The sequence below is a fragment of the Bactrocera oleae genome, chromosome 2 (assembly GCF_042242935.1).
Source record: "Bactrocera oleae isolate idBacOlea1 chromosome 2, idBacOlea1, whole genome shotgun sequence".
Classification (NCBI taxonomy): domain Eukaryota; kingdom Metazoa; phylum Arthropoda; class Insecta; order Diptera; family Tephritidae; genus Bactrocera; species Bactrocera oleae.
The window spans coordinates 67,632,285-67,646,262 of record NC_091536.1 but is presented as its reverse complement, the minus strand read 5'-3'; the positions used below and the strand labels follow the sequence as shown (position 1 = coordinate 67,646,262).

Below are 13,978 nucleotides of genomic sequence, written 5' to 3'. Positions count from 1 at the left end.
ATATAGCTTCCATTCAAACTGACCGATCAAAACAAAGATAAATACCTTTTATGCTATAGGCAATGGACCTGCGAAGGTGGTTTAGAATATCCAAAGATTACTTGTTTTGTTGTTTTGGCTTAGATTTGTTAGAAAAGTGACATTATGAATTAAATTGTATAAAATTGCCATGAGGGTATAACAGCCTCCTCCCTTTTGGACGTGGCATGCCTTAATCTCCTGCTTGAGCTTATATGATAAGAGTATGTAAATTTACAGTTATTAGGAGGTTTTTATTTTTTGATAATCAAGGAAATTAACTGTTATTGAAGAGAAGTATTTGCTAATATAACCACCAAAAAAGCTATGAAATTATCTGCGATCTCTGACATAGCAGCCCCGTGAACGCTTCCAAAGAACTTTAATTCGATACCAGTTTTCAAACAGCATTGAAAAGAGTAGTATTTCTATTAAACTCGCCAAGTAATGACAATCCGCCAGAGTACTTTTGCTACTACCAAGCTCCACATTAAATTAATTAGAGGTTGTATGGTTGTTTAATAATGATTTTTTCAATAAGCTCAATTCGGAATATCGAATACCAATATTCCGAGTTTGGAGGCTTTGAAAAACAAAGGAATTACCTTTCTACTTTTGACTCAATCCTTCGAAAAAGCTTGGTTTGGTCAAATACTCCAAAAAATATAGAGTTTGACGAATAGTTTTATTAAAATATATATTAACTGTATTAGATTTTAATATATCATAATATTTTATAAGTATAATTCTAATGAAAATTATTATTTTGTTTCATTTCAGGTTTAGCTGTAATTCACCATTAATTTTACTAAAGAAACAATACATGTGATTAAACTATTTTAAGTTTTATAATAAAAAAATATTATGAAATAAAAGAAAATATCGCATGCAATAAAAAGCTCAATAACTACTGCAAATCTCTCAAATTTGTATAATAATAACAATAAAAGTGAGCATAATCGAAAGTTGTTACAAATAAACTGCACATTTCGCTGGTGCACAACAAGCAAATGTGAAAATAAACGGCGAACAACAACAACATACCAACAATTGCAACAACACAAAAAATATGTTAAATGCATATACTTATGTATGTGCGCATCTCAATCGACAGATCTTTGTTTGAGGCACACTTTCCTAATGATTATGCAAATTGGCGCGGCTGCAAGTGCGCGCCAACATTGGTTGCAGCGTCTGGCAAGTGAGCCCCAACCAATTGCTGCGATTTTTGCCGTTATTGCAGTTGCAGCAGTGCATTCGCTGCCCACAACCCAATTATTTGCCTCGCTATTCCCGAACGTTTTACCACTTTTTGTTTTTGTATTTTTCACACTTTTTCTACAATATTTTATATTTGTCTCATTTGCTTCTTGTTCCTATTTTTAGTGTTTTCTCGAGTGTGAGCGTCGCAGAGTAAAGTGAAAAAAGAAATAAAAAATAATAATTGTGAAATGCAAATGAAATGAGCTTCTCCTCTTTGTCGCTATTGTCGATCGAATTGGATCTTAAGTGTGCCACTTTGTGCCTATTTTAGTGCTGCCAGAGTTGGCGCGTGAGTGGGAAGCGGGAGGCGTGTACGAATCAACTCGCCGGCATCGTTGCAACTTGTATTAAGCGACAATAAAAATTGTTGTTGACTCTTTCTACACTTAATTCTACTTCTTCCAAGTTTCGCGTTCGGAAAGAAAGCCGTCACATTTGAGGAAATCATTGAGTGCATTTCAAGAATTTTCCAAAATCCAAGTGGCAACTACATGCTTAAGTATTGCTAAGTGTGTTGAAAGTGCGGAAGAGCTAACAAACAGCGGCAGCCGAAAAAAACAAACTTGAGCTGTTTGTTGTTGTTATTTAACGGGAATCGTGAAAACAAGCAGGAGTGGTGAGAAAAATCCTCAAAATATAATAAAAAAAACAAAATAATCAAACATAAAAATCAAAAATTAAGCATATATAAATAAGTCTTAACGAAATATCAGCAGTAATCGGCGAGACAACAATAACAACAACAAAATTCGTGGCAACAATTTGTACACGTTTGGCACGATGGAGGGCGGCTACGTGAATGAAGGTGAGTGCTAATGCCAATACATACACTTATACTCGTCAATTATATTTATATATATCAAAATGTTAACAGTATTAGTTATATATGTAAGCATGAATGTATATTTGCATCAAAACCCATTTAAAATACTGCATACAAAATTTAAAAAAATGTAAATTATATTGGAATGATGGTTTTTATTGATTTTAAAACTTGTTTTTGTTAATATCTTTTTAAAATATCTTAATTTTTTGAAGACCGATTTCATAGAAAAGTAGGCGGTTCTTTGGTGGATTGCTGCTTCTATGTAAGCATTAACATAGTTTTGCCTTTTTCTAACAAAGGTTACCCTTATTTAAAAACTTTTCTTCTAAAATATGATCAGCTCTATGAAGCGACTTGAATCTACTTCATCCTCCAAAACATAAATCTCATGAAATTATTTTGATCGCAGACAATATCAAAACAATTACTTTCCCGCATTATGTGTTATGATTCTATCTGTTTCAAGCTTATGGTAATTATCTAATTCGTGTCCGACTTTGGCAGAATAATCCAGTTTTCTGACTAGCCTATAAATACTTTTCACTCAACTGAGGGCTCGATAATTCCAATATTCTGCTCGAAAATTTACTAAAAAGACTTGAAGAACGCATTTGGAATAGTGGATCTAAGAGGATCTAAGAAAAAATTTTGTAATGTGAAAGCTGGAACTTAGAAATTCTAATAATTCTAGGCTACAACAAAGACTGTAAACGATAAAAATGAAAGAAATTCATAGTAGATTAAATCCATCAATAATTAAAGATAAATGGCAAGCATTATAGTAAAAATAATTTACGGCCGATCTGAGGTCGGTAAAAGGAAGGGGAGGAGCGTGATTGAATGTTGAAGGACTAAAAATGGCTTATCCCGATTTCTGATAAAAATATACGGCAACGTTGTAGATAAAGAAAGGATCTATAGCATGTGTATGGCAAGGAATCGCTGTCAAAAACCCTAAAAATTCAGGCGTTACATTTGACAGCCTGTGCTCCATCAATCCATATACGACTGTGTTTTAATGCCAAAGTACAGAACTGCAACAAAGCCACTAGCCAACAGCTCCTGAGGAAAATACATAGAAACGTTGTTGGCTGCATACAAGGCAATCGGCCGGCCGGTTATCAACTACACTGCACCGATATGGTCGTCTAGATGTAGTGAAATGCAGACGAAGAAGCTTCAGACGAGTTGGAATACTGCACCCCGGACTATTACAGTATGTCTCTTGATGTTCCTGTCGAACACAATGCACCCCTCCCCAAGCAGTTTCTGTTGGGATGATTTCGCAGAAACCGTAGTTGGAGTCAAACCACCACCCATCGCAGACGAAAAGCTCAAGTCGAGTAAAGTGTGGACGAACCACTTAGGACTCGTAGATTTTGAACTTAACCCCTAATAAGTTCAAAATACAGATTTAGATTTGGCTACAAAGTCGCACGAGGCGATAAAACCACCAACTGCGTCACCTCAAAACTTTGTCCAAATAATCCAATTGGTACTACATAAAAATTTCTCAATAACTAAAGTTTTAAGTGTATATAAATGGTTTGGTTTCACATCAAACTCAAAATTTATTCATAATTTTTCAAGAACTCTTCTTTAAATTGTATTTTCGTCCAAAAATGTAAGATCAATCAATCAATTATGACTCGCTTTGAGAGCGCTTAAGACTAGTGGAAATTGCATTCAAAGAAATTTACTTTTTTGCCAGTCGCGAAATTCATCGTCTTTTGATGTGTTGCAACTTAAGTGGGCGACATAAAGCATACGGCAGCCGTCAGCTTGTCCATGGAATGCAAATTTTTTTCTCGATGCTCTTAGATTTTGCATATGTTTGCTTTGTTTGTTAGTCACCGCCCCTGGATCCCTGCTTTGCTTCTTTTCATTATGTCATGACCATGTTTATTGTTGTCTGCGTCATCGCCATTGTTTGTTTGTTTACAAGGCAAAGCCTAACCAAACTGATTACCCATCTGTCCGCCCAAGCAACTTTTCATTCATTGTCGGCGAACGAGCGAACATTCATTCCACTCTGCGGGCTGTCGAGATAGCTCATGCGCTGCGCAGTGCCCACAGAAGAATATATTTTTACAAGCATGCAAACAAATGTGTGTAAGTTTTAATGTTCTCTGCATTTATGTTTCGAAAATTACGAAATTAGTGAAATAAAAATGCAATTTTGACTTTGAAATCATGTGTTGCTCACGCTAGTGCTTTGCCTCTCCGCTGCTTTACCTTCATTTGCCTATTTATTTTTAAAAAATAAAAACATATTCGTAGAACTATAAATCGCTTGAACATACACATCATCCCGATGTTGCTACAATACGAAAGACACGCGACAGTAGCAGTTTGCTGTCTTCGAAGAAAGTCTGCAACATTTGGCACCTGTGTTTCTTGCTCTTGTAGGTTCATACTTACATACAGACAACAATAAGTATGCATGTACATGACTACATGCATTCTTTCACTATATTAATGCACATATTTGTTGCTGTAATGCTGCAAATTGCTTGAACGTTGTTAAGCTTTTGGTTTTCTTGTCAAGCCTGTTGTTGCTAATATGTAGTTGCTGTCGTTGTGTTGTCGCCGTTTGTTCTTTCGGTGCCATGTTAAAGACAGATGAGCATTTATCCATCATTACACAGGCAGTTGGAAAAAAGTATTTTCTTAATGCGAGCAATATTTATTTTTAAAGTGCGCGCAACAAAACTCACATAATTTTATTGCATTTTTGCGTGATTATTATTTGGTTTATTTATAAGCTTGTATTCATTGAATGCAGAGGTGAAGACATCTCAATACGGAGACATTTAAACATTTTTTGAATATTATTTTGTTTAAAATTATACAGAAAAGATATGATTTCATTAAGTTCGGTCGGGGTTAATTATTGTAAAGTTTTTTATAAAGTATCATTGGCGCTCATTAGTAGATTCAACTGTCTGTATACAAAATATAGACTGTGTGCTAGAATTATGGATCCAGAAATTGCGGAAAAACTCTTCTCAGATCAAGCTATCTACGTATATAACATAAGAAAACTTACTCCCGAAGTTTCACTTCCATGGTCGGATTGAAATAGTTGAAATCGCTGTAAGTTTACTAAAGTGAGGCGGAATTGCTCTTTAGGGCCGGATTGTTTTGGGAACATACTTAATAGCAGATGTTGTATTCAATAATAGAAATAATCTTGTGTAATTTTCTGTTAATTGTGTTGGACAACTGGTTCTCATTAATCAATCGTAAAGATTACATAAGTTTTATTATCACTTATTTAATTTTTGCATTCTTATATGTGTTCATAAAATTAGAATAAATGGTACTGAAGTAAGTGCTCGTGATTATTTAATTTATATTAGCATGCATTTATAAATATTAGAAATTCAATACTAAATACTACTTTTACTAATCCACATAATATTTGCTTATTTTCCATGCCTGTCCATTTACTAACATTTGCATTTCTTCATTGCAACTCTGCATAGAAGATTCAGATGCAATAATGGGAGTGGAGAGTCCAGGTAATTCAAATCACCATAGTTTTTGTTTATGGAAATAAAAAGTAAAAACTTTACAATAGAAATTCATTAGGTATTAACAATAGCAATTTAGTAAAAATATGTTTTCTTTTTGAAAATTTGTATTTTTATTAAAAATATAATATTAAATCATCTCATAGGAGGACTTTTACAATATGTAACAGTAAACTCTTGATTTAAACCCTCAATTTTTCAATTACCTACTAATTTTTGAAACCTGCAGACCTGACTTTAATATTCAAATTGGTACTTGAGTATTAGGCATTTAAGGATTAAGGAAATTATTGATTCGATTTTTTAGCATACATTTATCAGAAAAGAATTTGCTCTGAATATCAATAACATATCTCAAAGGTTGACCGATATTTTCGGTAAAAAGTTCGCAATAGGAAAATTTGGTCATCAGATGGCACACTTCTCAGGCACTATTCGCACAAAGTTGTATCCCGTTATGCACCTGCACCAAGTTTCGTGCCAATATCTCAATTTTTACTCAAGTTACAGTTTGCACAGACAAACGAACGGACGGACGGATAAACAGTCAACCGGATTTCAACTCTTCTCGTCATCCGGATCATTTATACTTGTTTCTACAGTGGCGAGTAAGACCGCATATTGCTCGGCGCTGTTCGGTATTTGCACAATCTCCTCTTTACAATAGCCCACAAATTTTCAATCGGGTTAAGGTCGGGACTTTGTGCTGGCCATTGGATAAGTTGAAATCGTTATATATATAACTATGTATCTATCTCGATTAGTTTTAGGTGTTACAAACAACAGTTATGTGACCAAACTATTTACTATGTAGCAACATGTTGCAAGACTTCAAATCTTCAAAAAAGACATACACATATCTTATGTACCTTTTTGTATAACTTAAGCTATTTACAAGTTTTCCATATCCCAACACATCCTTCTATAGAGTTCCCATATAATAGTCTGAACTAGTAAATTACCCCAGTTGACAGCTATAAAATCTAATGACCTGTCAAAGGGAACAAGAATCACGTAATTTTTTCCGTGCGCCGAATAAATTTCATTGTCATGTCACTTTGCCTCTGTCACCAAGGTATCGGCACAGACGTTGTCTACCATCTCATTTAAAATACATTTTTTCCTTAGCTGTATTATATCAAATATCAGCTTACAATAGAAAACCACAACAGAAAAGAAAAAAAACTGTAACTTTTGTATTGTTGCGCACGTGGCATGCCACACTACACCTTGAACGCCCACTGACTGTCTCGGGCAACACGCTTTGTTGCGACTACAATTGCTTTCGAATGCAATGAATGCACTATGGGCGGTCGATTTTACGGTGTAGTTCACATTTTATCAACGTTTATCTCGCCCCCGATGGAGGTGACTTAATTACATATGCCTACACAAAACTTCTGAATCTTATTGTTCATAAGTCTGTAGCTATTCTCTTCAATTGTTCTAGAGGTGAAGGTTAAAGTTCTTCATAACATCTATATGTTTTTTTTTGTATTCTTTTATCAATTCATTTTACCATCTTCTATTTAATTTTTTGATATTTGTGTTTTAATAAATTTGTTCGTCGACTGAATGGTTATGTAAGATGTGGGTTCATTGTATTAATAATGTTGTTTATTTAATTTTCAAGGGCTTGTCAAAAATTAAAAGTTCAATTTATTTACTTTTCATAATTTCCGAAGAATGTATTAGTACTTTATTATATGAGGAGGAAAAATTCTAAGATAAATAGAAGTTTAAAAATGTATGTATGTCGAAAAATATTTTATAAAACTAGGCATTTTGTAATATTATATATGTGTATGGAAATTATTCAATTCGAGTAGAGAGTTTTCTGCTATGAGTCAAGGCAGTTCAACTACTCAGAAACACAAATCTAGGTAGGTTCTCATTTTATAGACTTTTATTTTCCACCGTATTAACTTCTGGATCAGTTATTCAACACTCTTTCGTTGCTTGTCGAATACGTATATCAAGGTGGCGGCAAAAATTTCACATCATATAGTAAATTACTGAAATTCTTATTTAACCACTTTGGAGCGGAATTTATTCTCTTCGTAATGTTACCAATTGAAGAACTTAAATCATACTATCCTAGTAACCTGATAACCGCGACAGTTTCAGGTAAAGGTGAATATACCATAAATGCAATTACTCCAAGACCGAAAAAAAATACAATTATCAGATTTTTATAAAAACTGATGAAACTTCCTTTTTATTTTAATTTGAGAGTAAATAGTTAACCAACGGAATGAACACCCCTTTTATAGCCAAGCCTTATTAAGTGAAAAGTGTAATACTGAAATTTGTGAGAAAACTGCCAGGTTCGACAAATGAAGAGTTTAGTGAAATAAATATGTAATATATAATATGAACATTATATGTATTAGTTATTGCACAACATTTTCGATTCTTCCCAAGCAGGCATCCTCATATATTATCAGCTACACTGGGCGGTAAAAATAAAAATTATTATTAGAAATAGCCTAAAAGTTTAACGAGAATTGAAAAAAAGTTAAATACGTCAGTATTTGCAAAATGAACCAAGAGAGTTAAAGTTAAAAATTACTATAAAATCAACTTAATGCAAACAGATAACAGATTTCATAAATCAGATTCTCATAAAATTTAATCAGCCATTCACTGACGACATTTTAGCAAGAGTTGAGTGTGCGCCTCACATCACCCGTGCTCCATCAATCGCCCAATTGTGTTAAACACTACGACAGTGGTGGTATTAGTCATATACCTCTAACCTCCACTCATTCATAGTAATTTATTTAACATTTTGTAATGGCAATAAAAAGCTGTTTGCACCCGCAGCAGAGATTAACACTGTATGTACTTATTAACATTGTATTGTGATTATATTATTAACTGCAAACAATTACGCTGTCATATAATAATAGAAATGTTAACACAGACACTTTCGTAAACCAACTTAATTAGTAATTGTTTATTAGAAAATTATTTTAGAGGCGATAAATTCGCAATAAAATTCTTATTGTAAGTAGTTACATATTATGTATTTAGATTAACAATTGTGTAATTTAATAATCACAATCTGACGTCACTACGAAAAGGATGAGCTGATACAAATTTAAAAACAATTAATTATACTTTCATATTTCATAGTTTTTGAGTTACAGCTTTCTAAAATGCTCAATTCAATTAGCACCATTTAACCAGTTTATCCTTAAACAAGTTTTTCCCGAAACTACATTTTTCGAACTATTTGAAGAACACTCGGAGGCAAATGAATTAATTTTTTCTGCATGTTCTGTAAATAGTTCTTCAGATAATGACAGTTTTTTAATCTGATCGAGAACCCAATTTTAATAGGAGCAAAACGACAAAAAACGCCGCCATTTCGTAAATTTTTAATTTTTTTTCCGACCATAAGTCAATGTACGCATAATATAATATCTTCAAGTAAGAATTCCAGCCATAGAAAAGGCTGGAATCAATGCAGCAGTGAAGGACCTATTTTCTCCGATCACATGTATTTCCAAAATTAATTAATTCTTTTCTTCAAAAATTATAATGCTGTGCCCCTAAATGAGGAGCAGTATGGTATATTGGGAATCAAACTTTAATTCAAAAGAATCTATTAACTACCATAAATACTGCAGAAAATGCGAATCGCCTTAATAGACATGCCATTAATATTGATTAAAATTTTATAAATAAAATGAAACGATGTGAAGTTAATCAAAAAAGTTTTCTGTGGTTTCTACTCTTGAGCTGTGCTCTACAAAAAAAGTATTTTTTTTTGCACTAGATAGTTATGTAAATTCCGATGGTTTTAAGTACCCAGATTATGAATTTATTCATGAAATATATGATAATTTCATATCTTATATTGTGATCAATTATCGGCTTGTTAATATTTCCAGTCATGATTAGGGTTCCCATTTTCCGCGCATACAAACATCACATAATCCCCACTTTCAGACTCACTACCGGAAAAATGCAAACAATATGAAGAAAGTTTTAAAGCTTTAATAAAAATTAAACATAAACCCTCTGAATTTCAAAAGCAATTCGATTACCCTAAAAAACAATGAAGTCGCCAAACTCCCAGATATCGGCAGAATTTACCAGTGGAAGTGAAAGGGAAGTTGAAAAATATACGCCAAAGTAATTTTCTCAAAATGAAGTCAAGGATTTAATACGTGATCAGTTTAGGAATGATAGGAAAGTTTGTCAAACCGTTGGACGGGGCTGGATGTTTGTCGAAAAGTTTCAAAGCTTCGTAAAGAAAAGTGAAAAGTGGAAAATTTGATGGTACTCAAGTACAGCTATTAATGAAAGGTACAGATTTTAGTAAAGTTATGACTGTTTAGAAAAGTGTAGCTTGAATATATAGCGGTGGTAATCGAAAATTTCCTAGGTAACCATAAAGCAGCAAATTATGAAGAAATTGTTGAAAATATGCTGACAAACTCTCAGATTCTAGGAGCAAATATGAGTATCCAGTAAGACTGTCTCAACTATCAACTCAATATACTCAAATATCTAAATACATTTTCGGTTAATTCAGGAAATTATAGAGTGAAATTGGGACAGCGGTATCACCAAGATCTAAAATAGATGGAAGAAAGTTATCAAGGTTTATGGGATCGACATATGATGACAGATTACTTCAGATTCTTAAAAAGATTGTCTACTGGAAAATTATAAAGCAAAAGCTTGAAAAAAAAAGTTTTTTATATATATTTACCACTGTGTTCAACGGGTGAAATATAAATACATGTTCACTCAAAATGCAATTGTACGTCAGTAATAATATTTAAATAAATTGGGACACAGGTACTTATTTGCCACTAAATTTACTCGAGTGCTTACTTAAGTACTTATCCATCGAATTGTTTATTTACTAACTCATTGCATTGGCCATCGAATTGTGACTTTCGTTATTTTTTGGCCTCTCTCATTTCTTACGAGAAATTACGACTATGACAGCTGACAGCGGTTTTTGGGTCAGCAGCACAATGCGCGACAAATTTACGTGTACACTTGTGTGTTTTTACGTTGGATGCACTTTTGCGGCAACAGAACTAACGTAGAAATGATGTCATGTTCACGGTGAATTTGCATCTAAAATACGCTGAAGAAGAGTCAAGTGAACGAGGATGAGCAGCAAAAAAAGAAAAACGCACACATACATGTAAGCAAATGTATATATAATATAAAGTAAGGAACTGTGTTATTGACAGCGGCCATTGCTATGCAAACTCATGCGCCAATAAATATACTTATAAGTCTCGAATCCATACATATGTAAATATGTAATAACTGTATATGAGTACATATATGCCAGGCCGTAAATTCAAAATGTGCCGCCAACAATTGTGGTTCACGGCTTAAGTAGCTTAAAATCACTTTGAAATCTTGTGATTGTTATTCCCAGCTGCCTGTGTGCCCTTCTCGGAATTTGCGCATTGAACTTATTTCAGTGAATTTTTTTATTACGACTATTTTTTGTTGGTGGTGTTGTGTTTCTGTCACATTTTAATTAATGGTTTTATGGTCTGAATTTTTGGCAAGTCTCAATTGTGGCAAGCCCGTGTGATGTTGCCCTGTTGCAGCTCTCCGGCAGAGCGCATTGCAGACGGCTGATGTCATCGCTGACAAAGTTCATTCGATATTTTTGCAAGACGCGTCAGTTTGTGGCGCTGTTTTTATGCTGTCTTTCAAGGATGCCACTTTTCGGTGTGCTCATTGCTTTGTTGTGAATCTACACACACATACATATGTTGTAGATATTTTCATATGGATCACGTTTCGATTGAAAGTCACGCAGGAAACACTGTTGTTGTTTTTTTGACTTTTAAGCTTCTTAATAAACTTATATTTCATAAGGAGTTTACTTTCTAGATGCAAAAATATGTATGTATGCTTATTTGGTTGAAACCAGTTTATGCAAGCGGTCCATATAAAAATACAGCTGTAGTCAGCGTGAAAAGGACAAAAATTTGAGTAAAAAATATAATTTTATTTGTAATACTGGTTCTTAAGAAAGTCTTTCCAGTCCTCCAGACTTTTTATAATCTCGTTCAAATTATTCCTATGACAGAATAAAGTGATTCCAAATAATTTCTGGGAACGCTGCTGGGATAACTATGTTCCCTTGGCTCTCTTGGAAAATTAAAATATAACTTCTCAAACTTATTGGTATATCAGCTAGAAAGTGTGAGGACAAATAGCAGCGACTTCATGATTCATGATTCTTGCTTGACCGCCTTTTGGATCTTTTATCCACCAATTGTCAATCAATTAAGTTTTGCAAAATCGTAAGCTGCTTTTAAATCAACAAAGGAGCTGCACTCGTTCAATCATATATACACTCAAGTATGCTTTCATAAGCTCTGGAGCACTCTCACTTTAATCTCTACTGACACTTGGATAGACAGTTGAAAAACACTCATGCAAAGCAACCACAAGTGGCTGCACATCACTTATCGCTTAAATGGTATGATACATTTTCATCTGCAAGTGTTATTTAAAAAGATCACACACATTTGTCTACAACTTCCAACAGAGTTTACCACCCGTGTTGCCTCAACCACATCGCTTTCCTTCCTAAGCCATTTAGCTTGCTGCCTCTTCTACACTTTTTACGATGAAACTGTGCAGCGTGCTCAAAGTTCACTTAACCTTAAACTGATGGCTGTACATAAATTGCAAAACTGATATTCGATACTGACAGTTAGAGGTAGGGGCACTACAATTGACAGGCAGACAGACAACTTGCGAAATAGGAGAAGTAAAAATAGAATAAGATTGACATTAATGCGAATGAGGCTGTTGGACGCACCGTGTGCGGACAACTGATGGATTGATGTCTTGTTAGCTAGTCAGCTGATGGCGTGCCAAACGACATAAGTGACACGTTGTTTGAAAAAAAAAATTAATAATAGGGAAAATAGCATTATTCTTTATATATTTCAATTGTAGAATACATGTAAATATATTACAGCTTTAAGTTACTAGTTTATGCAAATTTTTGTAGCTTGTATTTTCTGTGAGTTTTGATAAATTGAGAATATATTGTCTTATGTTAATGTCTGTCTGCTACTGTGATTTTCGATTATAATCAGATAATCAGTGATCAATATTTGGATTTCTTTTAACCACATAAACCACTTGTCTTCTTTAAGTGCAAATTATTATTTTAAATCTCAAAAACCTTCCAGTATTTTGACACTATAATCTGAATTATTACCAAAAATTAATAAATTATTCTAATAAATTATTACAGATCCCTTATGTCTCGAATTATCGGTCATATTAAAATTAACAAATGAAACTTGTATTCTGGCATAAAAAAAAGTTTTCTTAATCATGCTTTGTAAGAAACTGAAAATATGTTATATATTATAAATGAAGGTCTAACGTTTGTAAGTATCAGAAGGATAGGTGATTGAGCCATAATGTATTATTGAGGCGATCATGAAATCATTCCATTAAAAGTTCTTTAGCCTATATAAGCCCTTAGTTATTTCGAGATTTCTTGTATATCGAAGGATTTTACTTATACATATTTGCAGTGAAGCTGATGTCATCATACTAAGCTAATCGTGAAATATCCATAAAATCCAATAGAAAAAATAGTCATAATGCTAGGATGCAGGATTTTCATCGAAAACTTGTTGCCATTTTAAAGATGATTTCATAATGCCACTCTTAAAGAAACCCTCGTCTCCATTTGGCAAAAAACTAGGGCAGTCGATTTTCACAAGCTTCTCTCGATATAAAATTTTCAGCAGCAAAATGATTCGCCATAGACAGGACAAATAGTAATTGCTTGGTCCCAGGTGGGTGCATAATAACCAAGCTCCCGGAGCTTCTGGCATAGAGTCACTATCGATGTGGGTGGTTTGGCAATGCCTTGATGGAACACAATTACTCTCCTATTGACCCAAACGAGCCACTTCTAGACGATTTCAACTTGCAGACGGTTCAGTGGTTAACATTACGGGTCGGAATTAAGAGTTAACTCGTAGGTGACCAGCTAATAGTAAATGGATATCTGCTAATTCCAGCAAATACATAGCAACCCCTTCTTGACTGTCAATCCTGGCTAGGTCGCGACGGCTCACTGCAATTCGACCGCAACCGTTTTCACTTGATGTTATCGTAAGTGATCTATTTTTTCATCACCTGCAACCGTTTTCAGAAATGAATCGATTTGTTTCGAATTCAACAGCGACTTGAAAATGGAAATTTGATTTATGAGGTTTTTTATGCGTAAATTTGTGTGGCACCCAAACATCGAAGTTCTTTTTGTATCCAACTTTATTTAAATGGTGCTACTTATATATACATA

At 33.9% G+C, this 13,978-nt stretch overlaps 1 protein-coding gene across 6 annotated transcripts in view; it reads left to right on the top strand.

Annotated features, from left to right (window-relative positions):
- LOC106623711 (aminopeptidase N) overlaps nucleotides 1-13,978 on the top strand; it is a 131,919-nt gene that overhangs the window by 39,086 nt on the left and 78,855 nt on the right. For 3 of the 6 annotated variants that reach the window (XM_036361592.2, XM_036361591.2, XM_070105539.1), the window contains exons 2-3: nucleotides 1,405-2,086; nucleotides 5,596-5,631. In XM_036361592.2, coding sequence (XP_036217485.2) covers nucleotides 2,062-2,086; nucleotides 5,596-5,631 — 61 coding nt within the window. In that variant the 5' untranslated portion in view covers nucleotides 1,405-2,061. The remainder of the gene's footprint in view (nucleotides 1-1,404; nucleotides 2,087-5,595; nucleotides 5,632-13,978) is intronic. The other 3 variants (XM_036361594.2, XM_070105540.1, XM_036361593.2) reach the window with 2 other exon arrangements.